This window comes from Tenrec ecaudatus, chromosome 2, assembly GCF_050624435.1.
Source record: "Tenrec ecaudatus isolate mTenEca1 chromosome 2, mTenEca1.hap1, whole genome shotgun sequence".
In the NCBI taxonomy this organism is placed as follows: Eukaryota; Metazoa; Chordata; class Mammalia; order Afrosoricida; family Tenrecidae; genus Tenrec; species Tenrec ecaudatus.
Window position 1 is genome coordinate 227,673,134 of NC_134531.1, and position 19,007 is coordinate 227,692,140.

The 19,007-nt window shown below is 40.1% G+C and overlaps 1 protein-coding gene across 1 annotated transcript in view; it reads right to left on the reverse strand.

Moving 5' to 3' along the window:
* Positions 1 to 19,007, reverse strand: part of BACH1 (BTB domain and CNC homolog 1) — a 46,786-nt gene that overhangs the window by 7,305 nt on the left and 20,474 nt on the right. Inside the window, exons 2-4 of the mRNA XM_075542382.1 lie at positions 11,808 to 12,102; positions 6,829 to 8,163; positions 4,039 to 4,245 (exon numbers count right to left, since the gene is read on the reverse strand). Coding sequence (XP_075398497.1) covers positions 4,039 to 4,245; positions 6,829 to 8,163; positions 11,808 to 12,041 — 1,776 coding nt within the window. The 5' untranslated portion in view covers positions 12,042 to 12,102. The remainder of the gene's footprint in view (positions 1 to 4,038; positions 4,246 to 6,828; positions 8,164 to 11,807; positions 12,103 to 19,007) is intronic.

The following is a 19,007-nucleotide window of genomic DNA, read 5'->3' on the forward strand; positions in this document are numbered from 1 at the left end:
TTGTTTCATCCCACCAAGAACCAACAAAGTGACACAGTTTGTTTTGACTCAGTGATCCTAAACAGCGTTTCTAATACTGTAAATTTCCACAGGAGCAGACAGCCTCATCTTTCTCCAGAGGAGGAATTGGTAGGTGTAAACTGCCAACCTTGCGATTAGCAGCCCAATGCTTAGGACACAGCACCACCAGAGTTCCTTAATCAGCCCATCCCTCCCTCTCACTGCCATCTAAGTCAATGCTAGCTCATAGTGACCCTGTGGGTTTCAGAGACTGTGACTACGGGCGTGGAAAGTCCAGTCCTTCTAGAGCTGCTGGTGGTTTCAAACTGCAGATCATGTGCACCTCAGCTCAGCAATTAACCACTAGGGCTCCAATCACCTCATAGGGAGGGTACATTTGAGAAGCATTGAAGGGCAAGTACTATTCCCCAAGTCAAACATTCATAACCCAGGGACTTAGCGTGTTTATTTAATCAGTCACTTAGTTTATAAAAATGGTTGTTTAATTATGAATCAAGTTATTTCCATTTAACTAGTATCTGCCTAAATCCCATTTAATCTATGAAGACTGGAAACACAGCATCTCTACAGGTCATACTCCAAAAGTGGTATCTCAATGGAACAAGGAGAACATCTGTCCACATGCCTGTCTCTCAACTCTCCTCTTCCTGCTACCAGACACCACTCCCTAAGAGAGCTGTAATGGCACAGGGAGGGTGTCAACTCCTGCAGGTTCTTCCTGCTTCCTGACAGGCCTTACTCCATACCAGGGACCATGGAAACCTCAGAGTGTAATTAATAACTAAGTGTCAAATCCCTTCACTTCTGGGGGAAAAAAAGGGCAAGCGTTCTTTTTATTAGGTGAAAGCCAGCACATTTGTTGCTTGTTTTCCTATGAAGAAGACATCTTTGCAGGTCTGAAATCTATACTGTGCAATCACCGAAAGTGTGATAGCTTTAAGGACTGAGTAGTGAATTTAAGGAAATGGAATCAAATCCAGTCATTATGATAAAAAGGAAATCTTTGGGTTGTTTTGGGATTGGATTGTCTGATTGGGAAGGGTCTTGAAGAGGTCAGAGACTGAGCTGAGCTCTGAATGCACTATATTTAAGTGTAGCAGATCTCTGCTGGGTTGGTGGTTCGGCTTCTAGTTTTCTAGCCGCAGAGGAGGGCACTTGAGCCAAATGAGACCAATCAGATGCACTTCTCTTTGGGAATTGGCTCTAATTTCAGTCTGATCTGACTGACTCTCAAATCTGATGGAGTCCCTGGAGCAGAGTGAAGTATCAAGAGTTATGCAGCAGCCAATCTCCCCATATGCACTTAGGAATACATAAATCCATTCAGTGGCATCCAGAGGATGAAACAAGTACATACAGTAGAGATGAGAGAGAATCCTCCCTGGGATCCTGGCAGCCTTCCCTTTTCCTGGTCCTATGCCATTTACAAAGGCCTGGCTCTATTCTTTGAAAAGAGACTATAACCTTGCAATAAAGTCATTGATTAACTCATACATTTCAGATGGTTTCTGTTTCACACACAAGGCCAAATTAATACAACAAGTAAGCAGGAATGTGACCACTCTTGAGTTTGGACTTCATAAAAACTGTTGGGAAAGCAAATACTCCTTGTAGTAGAAATTAACAATAGCTATTCCATTGACCATCTAAAAGGAAATTACTACAATGAGAGAGGCGACATAAAGGTAGAATCCAAAACCCAGAGTTTACAGTTTAAAAACACTTGGAAGCCAAATAAGGAAGAGTGTGAAATTGCTAAATAATAATAAGCAGATAACTCACATTTATTAAATGCTTAATGTACTCAGCATTAAGTTCTTAACATGTGCTAACTCTTTTAATCATCATAAATGTCAACCTAACTTTATAAAGTAGTAATTAGTATTTGTCATTTTATGGATGATAATCCCGGGGCACTGAGAAACCAAGTATTTTCCCAGTTTCTAAATGTTAAAATTCAGAGTCGCATGAAAAATTGTAGTCTTATTACTAACATAGTGGTTGATGGGTCACACCCAGTCAGCAAAAGCCTGCTTCCGTCATGATTATAGCCAAGAAAACCCTATAGAACAGTTCTCTGTAACACACGGTGCCACCATGAGTCGGCATGAATAACGCAATGGCCTTGGTTGGTATTTTATTTTGGTTTAATCATTGTATTGTCCCACCTCTTTCTGCTAAAGCACAAGCAGAGAGCAGAAAGCCAAAAGAAAGTAGCCAGGTGTGTTCATCCTGGATATTTGAAATTTATAATCAATTTTCCAGCAATCTAATCCATGACTTGAATTTTTAAAAATATGAGGCCTTTAATCTAGAAAAGAGAGTGACTCTAAATGGCAAGAGCTACTACCATCAAATATATTTGCTTAGTATTCTTGTGCAAAATAAAGTTAATGGTGAAACAAACTTAAATCAGACTAAAAGGTTAATTTTAGAATAGGAAAACCAGATAAATTTTACCAATAGCTGCTATCATACATTACGAGGTGACAGAGAAAACAGAGCTCCAAAAAAACAGAACTAAGAAACTCAAATCATACAATGAACTAAACCAAACCCATTGCCATCAAGTCAATTTCAACACATAGCAACCCCCATACCACAGCGTAGAACTGTGCCATAGGGTTTCTAAGGCTACCATCTTTGCAGAAACTGACTGCAAGATCTTTCTCTGACGGAGCAGCTGGTGGGTTCACATCACTGACCTCCTGGCTCAGAGCTGAGCACTTACCCGCTACATCACCATGGGTCCTAAATAGTGAAGTATCATGTGCTAATTTTACATCGAGTACAACTGCTCCACAAACTCAAGAGTCTCAACTGCATCTTTTGTTATTTAGTTATTAACTGAAGCTGAAAAATCATACCTGCCTCACCTAGTTTGATATATACTTTGTTAAAGGCAAAGTGTTTAATTAAAGTAGGTGAATATGAAACACTTCTTCTTTGGTCCTGACCACTTTAATCATCCAGCAATACGGGATTCATCTCTCTCCATCCTTTGTAAAATATTTAGCTTCTCTTTATCTCTCTGTAACTATCCTTCATCTTTTTACGCAGTTGTACTTTGGATTTTGCATGAAATAGATGTACACAGCATATAATGCAAAGATTCATCAAAAAGTATGGCAACAAAATCATGGAAATATTAAGCAAAATGACCAAACCATGAAGCTTTTATTTCTTGATATACCAACTTTTCTTGGTCTATATACTCTTAAAAGCAGTGTTTTATCTCGCTAACCCTTCCCGGAAGATTTCTGCAGCCATCAATTCACACCACATTAAATGAGCAGTTTGAGCACTCTCAAGAAACTCAAACTGTGCTCCCTTCTGATGGTCTTTGAATTTGGGAACAGGAGGAAGTCTGAGAGGGTGAGATCGGGGCTGTAGGGTGTGTGCGGTAGGGTTAAATAATGAAATTCCCGTAGGACAGCCCTTGCTACCGGCAAAGAGTGAGCAGTGTGCTGTCACATTGGGAAAAAAGAACTAAAGAACAACTTCCCTGGTCTTTTTTTTCCAAAGCGGTTTTCATTTTTTCCCAAAACATCTTCATAATAAGTCACCATGACTTGTCTGTGTCCTTTGAGGGAAAACTATCAAGATCACCACCACTTTGAAGCCTTAAAAAATAATTACCGTAACTTTCTGAGGAAACCTCTCTGCTTTGAATTTAATTTCACTGGCCTAGCAAATTCCCTTGAAAGCCACTGTTGGTGATGGTTGTTTATCTGTCTGTTTAATATTTATTTATTTACTTATTTATTTAGACAAGTGCATTCCTGAGAGAACTTGCCTGTTCAAACGCATGCTGTGTGGGAGAAAACTGTGCATGTATGTACTGGAGCTTAACTAGCAATACCTTTTACTGACCCCTGCAGCTATTTCCTCTACAAATAACAAGGACTTGAGAACATACAGGGTGGGAAGGAGAGGAAGAAATGAAGGGAGAAACCAAAGCAAAAGGAACAAACATATAAACCAAGCAGAACGTAAAAAGAAACTTGCTGCATTTACCAGCTTCTCAATTTCTGATTCAAGATTTTGTATGCAGTCAAGTTTCCTCTTGCGGCAACGCTGCGCGGCAATCCTGTTCTTACTTCTTCTTCGAATGTCATGGATACAATCCAACTGTTCTGGAGTCAGCTTGTGCATTTTCAACAATGACTGGAAGTCATTTCGAGAGAGTGAAATTATTCGTTGCTCATTAAATGGCAGCTTTCCCTAAAATGTGGAGAAAAAGCCATGAGTAACTAACTATTGCTACAGTTTGTTGTCATGCTCAAATCTAAGAGGATGAGAATATAAATCTCGGTTTCCTAGATCTTCATTTAAACTTAAAGATAAAACAGATCTTCATTACTCATTTCTATAGAACCCTTTATAACAGATTAATAATTCAATTAATATTCCTAATCTATATTGCATATGGGCTCAGAAGACAAATGGAGAAGAGTTCAATCAAAAGATGGAAATTAATTAGGGCATGCAGTCTTTAAGCTTCTTTCTAAAGTGTCTGCGTTCCATTCAAACAACAACAAAAATCTACTTTAGCTTTTGAGTGGCAGTACTGTATCAAATGATTATGCCAGCAGTTTCTAAAACACTTCAGAAATTTAATTTTTCTGACATGAAAATGGTAACTTCATGTACCTCATTTAGAAGCTTCATCCTTCACCCACCAATAAAGGAACGACAGACTTTATTTTGAAGTCATTTCAAGCACACTTTTAGTTTGGAGACACCAAATGCATTGCCGCTGAGACAATGCTGACTTATTGCTACCCTATGAGTAGAACTAGGGTAGAACCGCCCGTGTGAGTTCCTGAGACTAACTCTTCAGGGGAGTAGAAAGTCTAGTCTTTCTGTGGAGAAGCACCTGGTGGTTTTAACCTACATGGAACCACTAAGACACAAGGACTACTTATTTGGAGAAACTTTTAAAATAATTGTGACAGTAGTTAAAAATGCCAATGTAACATCAGTCAGTCTGATAAACTGTTTAATCTGTCTCTCAAGCCTATAGAAATTAACTGTACAATTTTTTTTTAATTTTTGGATGTTATATCAGTAACACAAGTTTATAAGATCAAATACTGCATTCACAAATCTTATAAGCATAACTCATACATACATTTCAGGACTTAAATTATCAATTACCTTTTACCAAAGACAACAAAAATACCCTTTCAAGCCCATGCTACCCAACAACTATTAAAAAATAGCTGAAAAACAAACAAACTCATTGCCACTTAGTTGATTCCAACTCATGAAGACCCTGTACTAGAGAAAAGTGTTGTTGTTAATTGCTGAACAGACTCCAAGTCACAGTGGTCCCATGTGTGCAAGCCTCACTGCCATTGAGTCAATTCTGCCTCAGAGCAACCTTAGAGGTCCAGCGTAGAACATGTACAGCTCAATGCACTTCTAATGGTGTGACTTTTCAGAAAGAAATTACAGGGTCTTACTTTCAAGGGGCTGCTGGGTGGCTGTGAACCATCATCTATTTGGTAGTATTTCCAGGTCTAACCACTTGAACTAACAGCCCTTGTTACTGGGATTATAGTTGGTAAAATTTTACAAAGAGCAATACAAATTTCTGTACACCAAATAAGTACATAAAACACACTGAGTGGTGACATATCACCACAAATAGTTTGCCTGGACTACAAAACTAAAGGTTAGAAGTTCAAACCTTTAAAACCAGTTTAGCAGTGTAAGCGACCTGAATCAAAGGTTCAAATCCTTTAACTATCACCTGATACTATCTATATATATAAATACATCACTTGAAGCCTCAATAACTTATTTGTGATAATTACGAGATAAGTATTTTCATTTAGGAATTAAAATATGCATTCCCAGCAGAACTGAAGAAAAAGCATCGCAATTCGCTTCCATGAAGATCCCAGCCAAGAACACGGAAGTGCTGCAGCTCTACTTTGCCACAAAGGGGTCTCCACGAGTGGGAATTGATCCGACAGCAGCTAGCAACAAAAACACCACCACCATACCAGAGATATTTGACTCACACTAAACTGTAAGATTCATTAAACTGAGGGAAAATATTCTAATGTAACGATCATTAAAAAATTATGTCTTAGAAAGTCTCACATTAAGAGCTACGTTCCTAATATAAGTCACAGAAAAATAGCTGATCTCAATATAACTTTTTTCCCTCTTGGGACAAGGCATTTTATTTGCATTAACCCAAACAAAGAATTTCCTGGTTGATATATCGATTTTAAATATGTGCGGTAAAATAGAGGGTCTGAGAAAAAGCCCCTCAACAAGATGAATTGACAGTGGCTACAAACGCAACAATGTCGAGGATGGCACAGGTCAGGCCAGTGTTTCATTCTGGTGAACATAGGATTGCTATGAGCGGGAGACTCCTAACCACCTACTATATGATCAGGTCCTTCACAGTGCTCCTCATTGTATTGGTGCTTATCACAGTTTAATAGATACCAGCATGTTAGTTATGAAATTCTGGTGGCCCAGTGAGTTAAGCACAGGGCTGCTAACTGAAAGGAAGGTCAGCTGTTGAATCACCAGCAGATCCAGGGGAAAAGATATAGCATAAACACTCAGCCTTGGAAATCCTATGGGGCACTTCTGTTCCATAGGGTAGTATATTGGGGATTGGAATCAAGTCAGTGCCAGTGGGGTTTATCTGGTTATTGGTGTATGAGTTTTCTCCTCTCTGAGCCTGCTCTTAGTCTCTAATGGTTCACACAGGAGCTGACACTAACTCTGATTGGTGGTGGTTAAAACAATGAACTAACATATTCAGGTTCCTCTCACCTCGCATTCCTGTTCTCTGGCTGAAAAGGATTCACTGTCTCCTTCTGTATCCGTCTCCGAGTCATCTCCCAAGCTAATCACACAGGCATACGGACAAGGTTCCTGCTGCGGTTCTGGAACATAATCATCGCTGCCAATTTCCAAATTACTTGAACACCCTTCAGTACTTAGAGTACTTATAAAAGGGCAGTTGACTGACCTTAATGTTGTAAAAGTCCTCTGACCTGGTTCTGGGCTCTCACTAATCCTTATCCCCAACCAGGGACACTCATACCGTTTCTGGGAGTAGATGTGCTCTGGGACATCTTTGGCCGCGGCAGGTGATAACTGCATTTGGCAAGGAGAGTCTGTGCTGCTAATATCACTCCAGAAGCCTTTTGCGAGGTGTTCCGCCACCTCCCGTTCCACACTGCTCCGGTCGCTAGAAGCAAGGCTACTATCTTCCCGGGGACCAGAGTCAGATTTCAAAGGTAAATCCTGACTCCCCCCACATGCTTTCTCATCTGTGCCCGACAAAGGCTTTTCTGGTAACACTGTTGTGTTCTGCACACCAGCAAAATTCAAGTCACTATATTGGTCGTAGGTGTGTAACAGAGACAGAGAGTAGAGTCCTTGAGGATCTGCGGAAGAGTTGTGAGGGAATGGAGTTACTTCTGCTTTCACTGCTGGACACTCAGAAGCAAGATCTCGCTTCAATTCGTCATGTTCTGCTGGTGTTTTACTTTCTTCACATTTTAAAATTGCTCGTATGTCTGCACACCGTTGCGCTCCTCCGAGCCCGTCTTCAGATGTCTCGTTTGGCTGAGCAGATGGCGGCTGACTGTCTTTGACACTGGGGTCCACAGACTGGACTCGGTCCGTTCCAAAAGCTTTTTGGAACTTTCTGTATTTAGGGCACAGAGATGGCAAAGCCAGTGCAGCATCCTTTTCCAAGCACAGGGACTCACATGTTTGACTGGCACTGTCTTGTAGAGGAGAGGATACTTTTCCATGTCCCTGATGCTGGCTGAGTTTACATAAGGGAGGAGTCTGAAGAGTCTCATTCTCCAGAAATTCCACCACTCTATCAATGTCTTGATCTTTCTGGTCCACAAGTGAAAATTTATGACCAGTTTTTTGACAGTGTGATGGAAAACATTTTTTTCTTGGGCATTCTTCCTGGTCTGCAGTGGAGTCTGAACACTTAAATTTGAAAAACTGAAAGCAGGATTCATCAATATTATGAACACCTAGAAATTCCACACACTTACGCACTTCATCCACGTTGTCCTTACTTAAAATCAGTTTAGCCGTGTATGCAAACTGAATTAAAGGTTCAAATCCTTTGACTGTCACCTGTTAATATACAAAACAAAAACAAATGTATCATTTGAAAGCTGCCTAATAGATAAATACATGAGAAGTAGACAAGAGATGATAACTCACTAGTGATCACTACAGAATACACATTTTCATTTAGTACTAAAAATTTTCTGGGAGAAGAAAGCGACAGGGGGGTCTGGAGGAATCCACATACCACATCATATTCACAGGGAGCACATCATCCACTTTACAGATTCCACTCCCAACACCATATAAATTATGCTCATGTCAGCGAAAAGCCTACAATTTGACCAGTTTTTCCACACTAGCTGCAATCCTCTATGAAAAAAAGCAATATAGATATTTGTTGCACACACATCTGAAGTACGTGTCTGTTGCCAGTCCAGCTCCATGTGGCCACTCTATTCCAAGCAACTGTAAATTTAAACTATATTTGAGGGGGTACCCCCCTAAAAAAACCCTGCTGGGCAGAGCTTTTGTAGAACGCCCCCCTTGACAAGTATTCAGCAACTTGTTCTGAGTTAGGGCAACCAGTGGTCTTGCTTGGGAAGGTTCTCTCTGGTCACAGTGCATTTTTTTGTAAAAATCATTTCACTCAAACCTCATTTTTTTTTTTTATAGCCGATTGTACGGCTGTGAAATTTTGTTTCCTGTTCAGGGAAAAATGCTGCAGAAACTGTTGTAATGTTGAACACAGCTTACAAGGACAGCAATATGGGGGGGGGGGGTAAAAACCAAGTGTACGAGTGGTTTTCTTGTTACAAAAAAAGGTGATGACAAAGCTTGTTCTGGACATCCATCAACTTCCCAAACAGACAAAAATGAAGACTCGTAGTGCGTTTGGAGTTTATCCACCAGGTCGGACTGTTAATGAAGTTTTCTATTCAGAGGTTCTAAAAAGACTGAGTAACAGTGTATGACAAAAAAGGCATGATTTGTGGTAGGTAGGGGACTGGGTTTTGCCATCATGACAATGCACATGCTTCCACAGCCATCTCAGTGTGCCAGCTTTGGGTAAAAAACAGCATGCCTCTCTTGCCTCACACAGTCACTCACCTGACCTTGCTCCATGTGACTTTTTGTTTCTGCGAATGCAGAGGGACATAAAAAGACAGTGATTTGATGATGTCGAGGTGAAGGAAAAAAAAAAGAAGGAAGTGTTCTCAGCCATCCAAACAGATGAGTTTGAAAAATGTTTCCAAGAATGAAATCACAGATTTGACAAATGTATTAAGTGTAATGGAGCATACTTTGAAGGTGACAAGGTTGTTTTATTAAAAAAAATTAAATATATAGCTTTCAAAAAAAATTCTGTACATAAAAATTATCTACAAAGTAGTCCTGCCCCAAGCCACACATACTGTAAATGCTATATATTATCTGTAACTTATGCCAGACCTCTCCTATACAATTCTAGTATTTATCAATTTTAATGATTCATATTTTAAAGAGAGCTATATAAAACATTAAAAATCACTCCTGTCCTGTTTCAGAAAAGATTCATAGACTCTTTTAAGTAACAAAATCTCTTAACTAGACAATTGTCCATTTACAGCAAAGGGAAGGGCAAATGGAACCTATTTAATTGCAAAGGCCTCCTTTTCAGTTAAAATATGAAAAAATTTTTATCATTTTATTCGGGGACTCTTACAGCCCTTATAACAATCCATACATCCACTGTGTCAAGCACATTTGTACATATGTTGTCATCATCCTTTTCAAAACATTTTCTTTCTACTTCAGCCCTTGGTATCAGCTCATTCTCCCCTCTGCCTCGCTCCCTCACGAACCCTTAGTAATTTATAAATTATTTTTTTCATATCTTACACTGATCACTGTCTCCCTTCACCCATGTTTCTGGGGGTGGGGTGGTGGTGGTAGTTATGTATCAATCATTGTGATCGGTTCTCTTTCTTCACCCACCTTCCCCCGCCCCTCATGGTATTAGTACTTATTCCTGTTACTGAGGGGCTTATCTGCTGAAAAAAATATTTAAACATGGAATTCATAAAAGAGAAATCAAGATATTATTTGTGACCTTCTTAAAGACATGCTAATCAGTTAGTACTTAGGAAACTTAAATGATGAAAGTAAAAAATATTGACAATAAATTTTGGCGAGGATAAAGAGAACAACGATCACTCATTCACTGCACTACTGGTGACAACAGACCATGATAAAACCCCTCAGAAAAACACAGCAGTGAATTACTTAATCTGAATCTTCAAGCCACATAGTCTTTATGGGTTCCACAAAATGATTGAGTACTATGCAAATAAAGTTTACTGAATCTATGATGGTTAAGGATTATGTGTCCACGTGGCTAGGCAAAGATCTTAGTGCCTTGGTAATTAAGTAATGATGTAATTGCCCTCTGTTTTTAAATCTGATGTAAATAGTCTGTTTTGCGATATTCCAGAGAAATGACAATTACAGTCATACAAAAACCTGTACACAAATGTTTATTGCATCTTTATCTGTATTAGCCTAAAACTGAAATCACCCCTATATTCTTCAACAAATGAATAAAACTGTGGTGCATTTATGACATGAATACTACTTAACCATAAAAAAGGATAAACTTCTGTTATACACAACTTAGACAAATGTTAAGAATAGTATACTGCTGGAAAAAAGCCAATCCCTCCCCACCAAATCACAAATGATTTCATTTATACATTTTTGAAATTTATGTCAGCATCTGTAGTTGGTCTCTGTCATCATCTGGTTGTGCATCATTTGCTTAGACCTGAGCTACAAAACTGATGAGCCACTCTCATCCCCAAAACTGTAGCTACAAGTTCATGGAAGCAGTTTTGGCCAGCAACAAGCTACAGGTAGATAGAGGGCATACCATACAGACCTGTCACACCAAAAATGTTCCTACAGACTTCCTCTAATCTCTTTCAACTTCTAATAAATGGCTCCATACTGCCAGGCCAGATATTGTTCTGGTAGTGGTTGTGTGATTAAATAAAGAAACCTGTTCTCCTGAGAGTCAGTGTAACCAGCACCACGGGGACCAAGAGAAAGATCTCTCAAAAATAGTGTATCAACAAACAAGGATCCAAATGTATAAGGAGCTTAGACTCCACAATAGGCTAGTGGGAAAAGATGTATGTTTGAACAAAGTTCTCTAAGTGTGTAAGTATGTTTGAACAAAGTTCTTTAAGTATAATAGGAAATTTTTCTACCAATGCAAAAGACAATCATAAGAGGAAAGGGGGCAGAAGAGACAAAAGGGAACAAACACCTGCTTTTCACCAAGGACCACCTTGGATGATTTATAAAAGCTTAAACCTAGTAATAGGAGAGGTGGCCTCAGGGACAGAATGGCACACAGCTTGCCCCCCCCAAAACAGGGTCATTCTAAGTGTCTTTAACCCATTGAGTCTACCCTGCATTTGGTCATTATGTCAAATTAAAGCCCAAGGACTATTGGGCTAACTTCCAACAACGATGATGTTTTACATGTAAAATGTCATCATCTCAATGAAAAGGCCAAAGAAATGAGCTACTGCCAAACCTGGGAGCCGCGCCACAGCTGCCTGACAAGAACACCAATACCCTGTTTCATTTTCAGTTTTATAAACCATATAAGATTAAGTTAATTTAAATTAAAATGACTGTTATTTCCAAAAGCCTGGGCCCATCACCTCTTCTGGTAGCGTGATGTTCAGCTCTACATTGGCCTGGCCTATGACTCTCGAGTGGAAGTAACTGCTGCATGCAGCCAGCATGGCCCGGTGGGCACGAAATCGCTGGCCCTCCACGAACAGGGTGACATCACATAGCACATCTTTCTTCCATTGGTCGTTGAAGCTGAGCAAGATGTTGGTGCTGTGCACAGTGGATTCATAGGCAAAAACCTCGTTTTCACTCAGAGACATTCTGCAGAACAGATGGTGTCAGGAAGTTCAGAGGAAAGCATACTTTTAATCGTCATCAAACCTGCAAAGACATAAGTATAACCACTTACTAAAATGTTAAAAATGAAAACATGGAATACAAATGAATACATAATCTTGACTGTAGCGTGTTAAATTATGTCTTCTAAAAAGGTATGCTGAAGTCTTAACCCCTAGTACCTGAGATTGCGACCTGGTTTGCAGATGAGATCAAGTCAAAATGAGACCATGCTTGATTAGGGTGGCCCTAAAGTCAATGGCTGGTGTCCTCACAGGTTGTTATTGTTAGGTGCCTTCGAGTCAGCTACTGCTCATGGAGACACACTGTGACAGGGTTTGATGGGTGATCTACAGTGTTCTAGGCTGTCGTCTTATGGGAGGAGATTGTCAGGTCTATCCCTTGAAAAACAATGAGTTGGTTTGGTTCTAACCACCAGCTCAACAGTTAGTGGCCTGAAAGAATAAGCTCCTGCTGCTTCCGGCCACCCAGCATATGGTAGGTGCATGGTTACAGAAACCCTGGGAAACTTGGACTAAGAAAAAGTGAAAATCAATACCTCTAGATAAATGATCTAGAAGCATTTATTTGGTATGCCTCAATTAAAATAGATTCTAATTAATTTTAAGGAAAAAGTTCTTGGGTTGAACAAGGAAAGAATCTTTGGAAGCAAGAACGGCGGCGGGGAGAAGTGTTACACTGGGAAATCACCATCTATGAGTAAATGGGTGGAGCTGGGAAATTCCTGGGCTGCCTCTGATTTTGGCACCCAATCCTGTTGCTTTTAGAGTTAATGGGCATGTTCTAATTGGGGAGGAAATACAGTGGAAGAAGTAGTGTCACACTGTGGAACAGGAGTAAGCTACAGTCAAACAGACATTTTCTCTGTGTCACATTCCCCAACATCTGGAGGGTACGGTGTTTCACAATAAGTATACCACTCGGCTAAAGATAAAGATCCACCAAGAGAAAATAGTGATTCAAATTTGCCAAGACAGATCTTACAAATGAGTCTCTTTATATAACAAGTCTGACATTACACTACAAAATGTAGGCAACAAGTAAAACTACTTTATCTGTGAGGACATGATTTAACCAAATCTAAGTTCTCGCTTTTCTCAAAAGATTGAAAAAAAGTTATAAAGCATGTATACATGCATACATATTTTTAAAATACATACTATCATATAGTCTCCAAATTCTTTTTGAATATTCCCTACTTGCAAATAGTAACCCCAACATACCATATTTTTATGAAAGTGACATTATACATTTTGCAAAGCATGCAACCTGGTCCTGCCCCATGTTACTTTCCTAAGCTTTAAAGTGTAGGCATACTCTCTTCAAAAAGCCTATCGACTTTGTTTATTCCATATATTATCCACCTACTGCCATCTAGTCAATTCCAACTCTCAGCAACCTAAGAGGGCAAAGTAGAACTGCTCCCTTAGCCTTTCTGAAACTGTAAATCTTTACAGGACAGGCAGCCTCATCTTTCTACCACTGAGCAGCTGGTAGGTTTGAGCCACTAACCCTGGAGTTAATGTACCATGCCACCAAGGCTCCTGTACATCCATACATGTCCTATTATTCTAATAAATGTGTTGTAGCAGTTACAAGTTAGGCTTCACCAGCTGCTCCTCAGGAGAAAGACTGGGTTCCCTTAAACAGCTGAAGTCCAGAAAACCCACAGGTGGTCACGATGAGTCAGCAGTGACTCTCAATGGCACTGAGTTTGTTTTATGTATTATAAAGCACACAGGTCTCTAGATGGTGCAAATGGCTTGAGCACTGCAGTGAATTGCTAACCTAAAGTTTGGTTAAAACCTCCCAGCAATACTACAGAAGATGGACCTGGCTATCTATTTCAGTTAAGATTACTGCTAAGCAAACTTATGGAGTAGTTCATCTGTAACATACAGGGTTGTCCAAAGTCAGGATCAACTTAGTGGCAACTAACACCAACAGAAAACACTAGAAATACTTTTTAACCTACAAGTTCTAGTATGTTCTTCCTGATCCTAAAGGCCTGTAGTGAACCCTCCAGACTATATGTACCCCATTTTGGCCATCATAGGGATAAGACACAGAGAAGATCTTAACAGGTGCTAAGTGGTAGTCAACTAAAAAGGCCCCTCTAGCTATAATTCCTTATGTGATATAATTCTAGACTCTATGCCTGTGGCTACAATCCTAATTTGGAGTGTCTGCTCTACTGTACTAATGGACAGGATTAGAGGGATTAAGACCTGGCTTTAGTACAGGGTACAGGGTGTTAACCAAGTCACATCTTTTACCTTATGGGCATCTTTACCTTAGTTGAGAGTGTGACTTAAAGACAGCATCCTTAGATGGGAGATATATATATATATATATATATATATATATATATATATATATATATATATATATATATAGAGAGAGAGAGAGAGAGAGAGAGAGAGAGAGAGAGAGAGAGAGACAGACAGAGAGATACACAGTGATATATATATATATATATATACACAGTGATATATATCACTGTATAGTTCTAACAAAATATCACATCACTTGGAAAGTCAGACCTCTATTTCCTGATGGAGCTTTGGTAGAAGCAAGACCTGCTGTGATTTTGGACATTTTTGGCTTCTAGACCCTGCATTTGGCTTGACTCTGCCTGACTTTAGGATCAGGGACTGAACAACACCCACCACCACATGAGACAATTCCTCAGTTTTCCCATGGACAATGCAGTAAACAATGTGAGAATATATATTCAAGGAAGGAGTGGGATAAAAATGAAGCAGAATAGCCTCTTGGAAGAGTTGGGCATTTGGGATATCTTTAATCACCAACTCGTTGGGGTTAGTCTGGTTATTAATTCTTCTAAAAGAATATTCCCACAGGTGCCACGCCAGTGTATTAATTTAGTTTTACTGACACTTTACTCTCAGCCTGGAACATAGAAGACCTTCAAATATTCAGTGAAAGATTTCCATTACTTTCAAATTTGCTTTCTTCCAAACTTTAAGAAAGTTCAGGCAAACCAGGCCCAGGCTGTGGGTGAATTCCACCTTGAAGACAGGCTATTTTAGGTACAAACACAAGCATTGTATCTATAAATTATTTCTATCTTTAAAGTCCTCAGCTTAGTTGAAATGTTGAATTCCTCAGAAGTGATAAATTAAAACAAAATCTCTCCATTATGTGGTTAAAGTTTATCCAAAGTTAAGGATCACAACCTATAATTTTCTGATTCAGCATATACCACATGAAGTCATGGGTAACTGTAAAATTAAGTACTAGAACTAATCAACACAATAATAGTGTCAGGCATTGGGCCTCCACTCAAGTACTCCTTCAATGCAAGAATACTTTATTCTATTAAATTGGCATTCTATGATGTTCACTTTCCGACACAACTGCTGAACCCAAAGCGGGTGAATAAGTAAATGTGGTGAAGAAAGCTGATGGTGCCCGGCTATCAAAAGATATAGCATCTGGGGTCTTAGAGGCTTGAAGGTAAACAAGCGATCATCTAGCTCAGAAGCAACAAAGCCCACATGGAAGAAGCACACCGGCCTGCATAATCACGAGGTGTCTAAGAGATCAGGTATCAAGCATCATCAGAACAAAAAATCCCATCATTGTGAATGCGGGTGGGGTGGGTGCAGGGTGGAGACCCAAAGCCCATTTGTAGGACACTGGACATCTCCTTACAGAAGGGTCTCAGGGAGATGAGCCAGTCGGTGCGATGTAGCAACAATGAAACATACAGCTTTCCTTTAGTTCCTAAATGCTTCCTTGCCACTGCCCCCCCCCACCATCATGATCCCAATTTTACCTTACAATTATGGCTAGACCAGAGGATGTTCACTGGTACGGATAGGAACTGGAAACACATGGAATCCAAGGCGGATGATCCCTTCAGGACCAGTGGTGTGAGTGGCGATACTGGGAGGGTTGAGGGAGGGTGGATTGGAAAGGGGGAATCGATTACAAGGATCTATATATAACCTCCTCCCTGGGGGACAGACAACAGAAAAGAGGGTGAAGGGAGACATCGGACAGGGCAAGATATGACAAGATAAAAATTTATAAATTATCAAGGGTTCATGAGGGAGGAAGGAGTGGAAAAAATGAGGAGCTAATGCCAGGGGCTTAGGTAGAGAGCAAATGTTTTGAGAATGATGAGGGCAATCAATGTACAATTGTGCTCTACACAACTGATGTACTGATTGTGATTAAGAGTTGTATGAGCCCCTAATAAAATGATATAAAAAAATAATAGTGTCAGGAATCATAGGGAGAACCTATCATCTGGAGAAACTAGGTATGTATCCTCACTATCCTCTATGATCCCCAAGACACACCCTGCCCAGTACACAGTCTATCAGACTCAATAGCAGACCACCTGGCATCTGCTTTGCAAACTTCTAAGACTACATCAAACTAATGTTTATGTTACATCATTATACTTGATATGGCACAGCCAGGAAAAACTATTAAACATGCAAACTGATCGATTCTTCTATATACCCCTGTCTTTTGGGCTAACCAGTAGCTTTCCAAGTCACCATCACTGTTTGCAACCATGTCTCCCCCAAGGGACCAGCATAACGGGGATCCAACCTCATAGAAAACAGCCCATTCACCATTTCTACTAGGTCCCCTCTTCTGTGGGAAAGCAATTCAGTCACATGATCTTTTGGTCTCATATCATCCTGGCTTCTCTGAGATCTAGAACCTTCTCTGCTTCTGGATTTTTGTTTGTTTTTCTCAGTCTAAATGAAGTTCCAGAAAACCTACTGTGTTAGTCTGGGTATTTTAAAGAAACAAATCCACAGAAACTCATGTATAAGAGAGTTTTATATCAAGGTTAAGTGAGCATCATGAAAACATCCCAACCCAATGCTGCCCAAGTCCAACATTAACCTATTAATCCATATTTCCCACACCAATCCAGAAAGTCCTCCTCCATCTCACAAAACAGACTCAATGATGCTGACTGCAGGAGGAAAGCTGAGTCAGTGCATGTGTAAACATCTCAGCGCTGGCAGGGGTCTCCACATGGCTGCTTCAGCACCCAGGGCTGCTTCGGGGTAGGTCCATTTGGCTTCTCCTAGGGAATGGCTTGCAAGAAGTCAGTCTTGCAAGCTGAAGCAGGGAACTGCTAAGGCAGCTGCACCCTGGTCTGACCATCACAAAGCAAGAGACCTGAGAACTTGAAAGGTGAGGCTCATCGAGCCATTTATCTCTCTGCCCTTCAATTAACCCATGTGTTTATCGGCCAGGTTGGCACAATAAACTAACTCACCTACATTAATTTTTTTAATGCAGCCTTATCTCAAGCCATCCTCTCTTGCTATTCTCCACAATCATCACTCTTCCTTCTGGCAACATGCGCATAAGCTCCTTCATATCCAGTGACCTTTATACCAGTTAACCTGGATTTCTCCTATGCTACAGAGGGCTAGCTCCTCCCCTTCCGGTCTCACCTCAAATTCTGAACTTGTTCTCTACCGCAAATCTAGCATACAACAGAGTATGTACTCAAATAAGTGATTTGGAAATAGTGGTAGATTAGTGTTAAATTACTACCACTTGCCTGTCAATCTGTTGTACCGTGGTGTCTTCTGTGTTGCTGCGATGCTGGAAGTTATTTCAAGTCCCAGCAAGTCACCCAAAGTGCACGGGATTCAGCCAAGCTTCCAGAATAACAGCAGATTATGAAGAAATCAGCAGTTGACACCGGAGGAATTAACTGATGAAAACCTGATGTATAGCACCGAAAGGCCTAATGAATAGAAGCAGAATATTGCGAGCGAGAGTGCAGAGGATGAGCTCCTCAGGCAGAAGAGCGGCCTCATCTAATGAGAGTGACTGGGGTAAAACCTGGGGGAGTTAAGCCTTCAGGATCTTCATTTGCTGATTGGGGCATGACTCAAAATGAGAACAGTGGTAAAAATTTACTACCAATCAGAACTTGGAACGTATAAAGGATGAATCTATAAAAATGGGAAATGAAATAAAGATCAATATGCTAGGCATTAGTGAGCTAAAATGGACTGATGTTGGCCATTTTGAATCAGAAGGTTTACCATGCCAGGAATGACACAATCAAGAGGAATGGCATTGCAGTCAATGTCAAAAAGGACATTTCAAGATCTATCGTGAAGTGCTATGCTATCTTTGATAGGATTATAGATATCCAAATTAAAAGAAATCCAATCACTAGAACTATTATACAAACTTATGTACCAACCACTAAAGCTACCGATGAAGAAATTGATGAATTCTACCAATGTCTTCAGTCTGAAATTGATTAAACATACAATCAATATGTATTGATGATTATTGACAGTGGGAATGCAGAAATTGGAAACAAATAAGAAGGAACGGTGGTTGGAAAATATAGTCTTCGTGATAAAAATGAAGCTGGAGATCACATGACAGATTTTGAAAGACAAACAACTTCTTCATTTAAAACATTTTTTGTCAACAACACAAAAGGTGACTATACTCGTGGACTTCTCCATATTGGAAACAAAGAAATCCTTGTCATTCCCTAACAATGACACTGGAATGTGTGCACGTACGTGGGGGCTACACCTGTCATCTGACATCGGGAAGGGAAGGGGAAATATGTCATTGATCATGGCTCTGCAATGAAGCAAATAAAAGCCTCTGACCAGAGAAGTCTGAGTTCCCTGGATTCCTGACACCATCTACTTGAATATAATGGACTCTTCATGCTGTCTGAACTTCATCTATCCTTGGATACTTTCCGGTTATAATAAAGTGGCAAGGCTGCTAAATGAAAGTTCAGAGGTTCAAACACACCAGTCGCTTTACAGGAAAAAGATGTGAGAGTTGGCTTCTGTAAAAATTAACAGTCTTGGAAATTCTATGGGCCAGTTCTAACCTGCCCTATAGGGTCACCAGAGTCAGATCAACAGTGGGGTTTTTGT